General features: G+C 52.6%; 1 protein-coding gene across 1 annotated transcript; it reads left to right on the top strand.

Moving 5' to 3' along the window:
* The first annotated feature begins 267 nt into the window (after positions 1-267).
* On the top strand, positions 268-1,780 carry LOC110339035 (forkhead box protein I2). Its single transcript, XM_021222488.1, has 3 exons — positions 268-374; positions 1,004-1,172; positions 1,406-1,780. The coding sequence occupies exons 1-3, from the start codon at positions 268-270 to the stop codon at positions 1,778-1,780; spliced, it is 651 nt and encodes a 216-aa protein (XP_021078147.1).
* Positions 1,781-7,082: the final 5,302 nt, after the last annotated feature.

Genomic DNA, 7,082 nt, shown 5'->3' on the forward strand with positions numbered 1-7,082 from the left:
GCCTCCCTTGCCTGAAGGTCAGAAGGTGGCAGCGCTCCCCAACAGTGCTTCTCACTCTGTGGTAGCTGGGGACAACCCCCGCACTGGGATTGGACGCCAGAGAACCAGGCGGAGCAGGCAGGGACCCCAGAAGCCCAGGCTCCCCGCTCCCTGCACTCAGACGCTGTTGTCCCAGCCAAGAGAACCTAGTGCTGGGCCCTGGCGGCTGGCGGCCAGCACGGAGGAGGAGGCGGAGGCGGCGGCGCAGCGCAGTACAGGGCGGCCACGATGTTTGACAGCTCACAGTATCCCTATAACTGCTTCAATGACGATGCTGACGACTACCCTGCCGGCAGCTCCGACGAGGAAAAGCGGCTTACAAGGCCAGCGTACAGGTGACCCCGGGGGCAGGTTTCAGGGGTCCCACAGGAGCGGTAGAGGTCTGTGTAGCCAGGACCTCACCAGGACTAGGGAGAGGTGGGATTCGTTCTTTATGCGGGTCTCTGAGGAAGGACACGTTCCAGCGCACTCTGGAGGTAGCCACGGGGCGGTGAGTGCTGAGCAGGCTAAAAGTGGGGTCTGGGTAAAAGTAGGGAGCAGTGAGACTATCGAACCACAGCTTCTTCTGTACCCTCAATCCCCACTGGAGACCTGGGAATCCAATAGGCCCAGGGCAGTTTTAAAGGGTCCCCCAGAGTCTAGAGGGTATCAAAGACGTCAGAGGGTTTCCTGGGCTCCAAAGAATCTTGGGGTTCAGAAGGTCTCGGGGGGGGGTGAGGAGTGCTTCAAATGGTAAAGAGTGTTGCAAAGGGACCAGAGTGCTTCTGGGAGACTCCAGAGGATCTTGGGGGACTCCAGAGGCTCGGGCTTCAAGGCAGTCTGCTGAGCTCTAGCAGGTCCTTGGGGCTCCATCTGGTCTCAAGGGTTCCAGCCAGTCTCAGGGCAGGTCTTACTTCACCAGCGCTTCTGCGGTTCAGAGCCACCCTGTCTGATGTAGCCCCTCTGTCTGGCATCCCTGTCGCAGCTACATCGCTCTTATCGCCATGGCCATCCAACAGAGCCCCGCGGGCCGCGTAACCTTGTCCGGCATCTACGACTTTATCATGCGCAAGTTCCCCTATTACCGCGCCAACCAGCGCGCCTGGCAGAACTCCATCCGCCACAACCTGTCGCTCAACAGCTGCTTCGTCAAGGTGAGCCCCTCCCCCGCCCGCTGTGCACACTGGACCCCCAAGGGTCCCCAGTCATCCCTGGTGGCCGGCAGAGGGGCGGGGTAGCGGGGTGTCACGGCTGGCACCAAAGTTCCTTTCTAGCAGATTCCCGTTGCCCCTACCCCTACTCCCACCCCCACCGCCCCGCACACACTTGACCGATGTGCTTTCCGCCTTGGGTCTGGGGACACTCGCTGAGCCTCACACCACCGCAGGTGCCACGGACCGAGGGCCACGACAAGGGCAAAGGCAACTACTGGACGTTCGCGGGCGGCTGCGAGTCCCTCCTGGACCTTTTCGAGAATGGCAACTTCCGTCGGCGACGCAGGAGACGCGGTCCCAAGCGCGAGGAGGCCCCGGGTCCCCTTGAGTCAACAGCGCGCGGGTCCCCGGGCCCCGACAGCGCTCAAGCCCCAGATCCCGAGGCCCAGGCCAGCCCTGTGACACACAGAGACATCAAATTCAGCATTGACTACATCCTATCTTCCCCGGACCCTTTCCCAACTCTCAGGTCGTCCTGTCACTCACAGGAAGCCAGGTACCCGGCTCTGGAACCCCAGCAAATGAGCTTTCAGTTTTGGGCTGCATGAGGTGGCCTTTGGGTCTCTGCCCAGTGGCTGCTGCAGCCAGTTGAGAACTCGGGTCTGAAGGCAGAACTTGAACCAGACATCTTAAATCAAGAACCTGGACATTGCCACATCTGCATACTTCTTCCCAGACTGCCCTGGGGGGACTCAGCCTTTCATTTGGAGAGATCTGGAGGCCTTCTTATAAAAGGTATTTATGGCGATGTTGTGACTTTATAAAGAATAAAAACAGTTCTCTCGCAGGAAAACCTGACTCAGATTCAGCTCCACTTCAGGATTCGCTGAGGTCTCACTGAATCCCCCTACAGCGAGCAGTAAAATTGCCCTAGGCTCCCCAGAATCAGGACGGCATTTTGTCCTCAGTCATGTGACAGGATGGCTTTGGAGACACTCCATTCCAAAGTTAAAGTGTGCTCAGTAACTTATTTGTGAAGCTGGTGAAGGAGTTTTCTGCAGTTAAAAATAATGAGGTTTAAGGTAGTGAAGACAGATGTTAATCTATCCTGTAACTATTACTTACCAGTGATGTCAAGCTATGAGAGACATAACCAGGCATGATGACACAGGCTTGTCATCCCAACACGTAGGAAGCTGAGGCAGGAGGATTACAAGTTCAAGGCCTGCCTGGACAAAATTAGTTAGATCTTGCTTCAAAATAAAATGAACTCTAAGAAATGTAAGCAGTATGTTTTCTGTACAGGGACAAGGAAAGGAAGAGAGAAGGGGGAGTGGCCAGGGAAGGGGACCTTATCCTGACTCTTCTCCATCCGTACCAGGTTCCTTGCAGGCAGGGACTCTAGCAGGGGACTGGGGGTACCGACTGCACAATGAAGTGCTCCAGACAGGAGTGGAGGTAAACTCCAGGGGAAATGTAAACGATTTTATTGCCATTGGGATGGGCTGTTTAAGAAACACTATCAGGGGGGCTGGAGAGATGGCTCAGTGATTAAGAGCACTGACTGCTCTTCTGAAGGTCCTGAGTTCAAATCCCAGCAACCACATGGTGGCTCACAACCATCTGTAACAAGATCTGACGCCCTCTTCTGGTGTGTCTGAAAACAGCTACAGTGTACTTACATATAATAATAAATCTTAAAAAAAAAAAAAAAAGAAACACTATCAGGCACCGAGGAACTATATGCCCCCTGTTTCCATTTTTCACCACCCCACCCACCTTTTTTTGCAGCATTAACTGTTTGCTGTGACTTAATTTGAGCATTTAGTAATCTGACATACTCTCTGATTAGTCCTTTGAAAGACAAAATCACTCCCCAACCAGTCTGGCTGTCTCAGTTGAAAATTGGAATTAGAAACGGGCCACAGAAAAAAGAAGGTGGGCAGAAGCAGGACAGAGTCACAGGCGAGATCTCTCAGGCCCAGCCACCATTCAGGGCTGAGGGAGTAATGCCTTTGATCCAATACCTGATCCATAGAGTCTTTACTGGCTAGGGAAAATGGAAGAGGCTCTGGGGCCCTGCTGTGGATCTCCTTTAAGGCAGCATGGCTGCTTTCTGACCTCCAGACCCTGCTGAGCATAGCCTTTACCTAAAGCTGTTCCCACCCCAGCCTGGCAAGAGAAGGGGGAGCCCTTTCCAAAGGTGCAGATTCCCCTACCTAGCAAAGCCACCTGCAGGTTTCCAGAACTCTGCTGCTCTCACCAAAACACCCAGCATGCACATAGGCTCTGCCTGATGGAATAACAGCCACCCAGACCCAAGCTTGCTCCGTGCTGACTCCCTCCTCTGCCCTGGCTTGTCTGAGCTGTCAGGGTGGTGTGTGGGCACTGAGGTCATGCATCTGTCTGTGTCCCTGTTTTGTCTGTCCATCATGTATGCTAAAAGCATCAATTCAAATCACACTGGATCTACTTTAGATGGCTCATGCCACAGACAGTACACACATCAGAGGTGGCTCAGACAATGTCCAAAGATACTTTTTTTTTTCCTGCTACCAACTGAGCAGATAAAATTTGTGTTTGATCTTTGGGATGCTTACTTGCTTTGTACAGTTTGCTCTTATTAGCAAAGTCTGTTTTGAAACAGGAAAGCCCCATTCCCTGAACAAGACAGGGGGCCTCAGGGGACTCTGCACACAGGTTCACTGCCAAAAGCCATCTGCACAGCCAAGGACAGGAGAGGTGAAGCCGGTGCTAGGTGAGGCTGCTATACCTTGAGGTTTGTCGGTCACTTTGTGGAGGCTATCAATCATGTTCTTAGAAGCAGAGGGACATTTCCAGTTTGCCAACGTGTGATATCCCAGGATGTCAGGAGTGAGTGGCATTTAATATCGATAACATAACAGGGGTGAGGGCTGGCCGTGACCTATTCAAATGTCGCTGCCACCACGCAGACTTGCCCAACGTGATTATAATTAAATACTTTATGCCGCTCTTGCAAATCCACAGATTGATCATCAATACGTACATTACCAGCGCATTACCCCGAGCAGATGTCTGCCATGCGCGTGTCACGGATCAGTAGGTTTCCATTAACAAAGTTGGGAGGTGCTGCCAAGTGCAAGTTCGGGGGAGGGGGGCAATATGTGTGAGTTACCATGGTCCCAACCAAAAGTTCCTGAGCTGGGCTGCAAATCTCTGTAGCCCCAGAAGAAGGCAGAGGGAGTACAGGGAGCTTCAGAGGGCAGACCGCCTAATTCAAACTGTGGCTCTCTATGGAGGACCTGGTGGGAACTCCAGCAGTCGCCCTAGCTGGCAGCAAAAGATGCCCGTTCCCCACAGCAAGCCAGAATACACCTCTGGGTTCCTCTGCCCATCAAGTGCAGTCTGCTCCTAGAAGCTGTTGACCATGGCAATGTAGCAAACACCCTATGCTGGCATTGCCACCATGGGTCACAGGGGCACAAACCCTGCCCTGAGAAAAGGCATGCCTATGGGAGCTCTGCCCTAAGACTGAGCGAACTGGGGGAGAGTAGATCGGGTAACACACACAGCCACAGGGAGACACGGAAATAAATCCCAGCTGGCCCCAGGCCAGGCTGGCCCTTCTTTAACCTTGGGACTGCAGCTCCTTCATTTATACTAGTCTGTCCCTCCTGACATCCTGACTTCCATCTTTCACCATCCAGCCGTGTCTGCCCTGGTGGTGTCTGGGATTGGGATGATGGGATGTGGAGCAGCTGCCACCTGAATCGAGAACTGAGTAGTTTCCTCTTTGATCTCTTGGACACCTCACTTCCTTGAAGCCACTTCCTACTCCCCAGGGAAGCTACCTCGCAGTCTCCCTAGGGCATCTGAGGCAGACAGAGAGACAAAGGTGCTTTCCTCGGTCACCTGACTGTAGCACTATCCCAACTTTTTGGAATGGTCTCCCATTATAAATGCAGTCCTATTTCCAGTGGCTGCCTGCTCTCAGGCTCCCCCCACAACCCCCAACTTCCCCTCAAACCTCCCCCACCACCACAGTTTCCTCATCAAAGTCAGGTTCTCTCCCACCTTCTGAATTATGATACTACAAGGAAGTCCTCCTGCCCCCGCCCCCGGGACAGGCCTGGGTTGTGAGACCAGAGTGTGTGTGTCTCAAAGCCAGGGTCCCAGATGGTCTCAGCACATGCAGTCTAAGCTTAGAACACAGGCTGGAGCCTGCATCTCTCCAAACTGTAAAGATGAATGTAGGCATTGTGGGACCCATGGCAGTCCCGTGTCTCTTCCAATGCCCCGGTCCATCTTTGTCTGACCCCTACCATCCCGGATACACCCCGTCCCCAGCTATGCCAGCCATTGACTACACCTGGGCAGTTTCCAGATGGTTGCCTAGGTAGGTTCTGTTGAAATCTGTTACTCTGCCCCATGCAGAATGTTTACTGACTCAAATCTGAGAACTCGACTTCTGCAGTTTGGAATCCTGACCTTTGAGCAGATGTTGGCATGCATTCCGTGGGCAGCTGGCCTATGTCTCCTAATCAGTGAGAGCCATCAAAGGTCTCGTGGGGAACAGAGAAGGCAGTGCCCGGACTGGAGAGAGGCTGAAGGTGTCCCTCCTGGTTAGGCTAGAGGATCTGTAGGAACGCTACTGGAGAGCAAGGCCATCTGCCCAGGTGTATGGTGACAGGGCCACCCCTGCACAGTAGCAGGGGTTGCTGGGAAGCTATCCCCTGCAGCACTGGGGGCACACAGGTTGGGAGAAGAAGAAGTAAAAGGACATCAGTCACCCACAGGAGCCTGGATACCCCACCACGTGGTCCAAGGACAGGCAGACAGGTCTTCTTGTCACAGCAGTAAAAGCCAGCGTGTCCCAAATTTTCTCTCTGCCTGCCGCTGCTCTGAGCATCTCATCTCAAGGGTGCCAGGAACCTGGGGTTAGAAATACTGTCTGTGGGGACTGGAGAGATGGCTCAGTGGTTAAGAGCACCAACTCTTTTTCCTGAGGTCTTGAGTTCAATTCCCAGCAATGGCTCACAACCATCTGTAATGAGATCGGATGCCCTATTCTGGTGTGTCTGAAGACAGCTATAGTGTACTCATATACATGCATAAATAAAATCTTTTTAAAAAGAGAGAAAGAAATACTGTCTGCTGAGCTGGAGAAGTGGCTCAGAGGTTAAGAACATGTCCTGTTCTTCTAGAGGGCCTGAGTTCGGTTCCCAGCATCCACACCCTCACGGCCACCTGTAACTACAGTTCCAGGGGACGCAACACCTTCCTCTGGCCTCCATGGGCACCTGCACTTGTGTACATAGCCACACACAGAGAGCATGCATTTATAGAATTAAAGTAAGAACCAATCTGTGGCAGGGCTTGGTGCTGCACACCTTTAATCTCCACACTTGGGAAGGAGAAGCAGACAGATCCCTGGGAGTTCCAGGTCAGCCTGGACCACACAGTGAGTTCCAGGCTAGCCAGGGCTGCAGAGTAAAATCTTACCTCAAAAACATAACAAAACAAAAACCTGTTTTGATGGCTCAGTGGGTAAGGTGCCTGCCACCAAGCCTGGTTTCCTACATTGCATTTTCAGAAAGCACACAGTCGAAGGAAAATTCCAATGCTTGAATGCTGTCCCTTGACATCCATGTATTCTGTGACATACATGGACCCTCACAATCTACCCAAATACGCACAATCACAGAAAATAAATAAATGCAATATTGTTAAAAAAGAAGACATGCTATCTACAAGCTGAATCACCGTTCAGAGGATGAGGCGACCTGGAACAGTCCAGAACCCCCACTATGGCTCAGCTGCTGATCGGCTGATGCACCAGTGACCAACCACTATCCCAGGAAGAGTTACATCAAAAAAGGGAAGAAGGAAGGAAGGAAGGAAGGAAGGAAGGAAGGAAGGAAGGAAGGA

The sequence above is a fragment of the Mus pahari genome, chromosome 23 (assembly GCF_900095145.1).
Source record: "Mus pahari chromosome 23, PAHARI_EIJ_v1.1, whole genome shotgun sequence".
In the NCBI taxonomy this organism is placed as follows: domain Eukaryota; kingdom Metazoa; phylum Chordata; class Mammalia; order Rodentia; family Muridae; genus Mus; species Mus pahari.

Excerpts from the sequence above, each read along its gene's own strand:
- LOC110339035 (XM_021222488.1), top strand. The coding sequence starts at position 268 with ATGTTTGACAGCTCACAGTATCCCTATAACTGCTTCAATGACGATGCT. Across the intron at positions 375-1,003 it reads CTTACAAGGCCAGCGTACAG|CTACATCGCTCTTATCGCCA; the intron begins GTGACCCCGGGG and ends TCCCTGTCGCAG. Across the intron at positions 1,173-1,405 it reads TCAACAGCTGCTTCGTCAAG|GTGCCACGGACCGAGGGCCA; the intron begins GTGAGCCCCTCC and ends ACACCACCGCAG.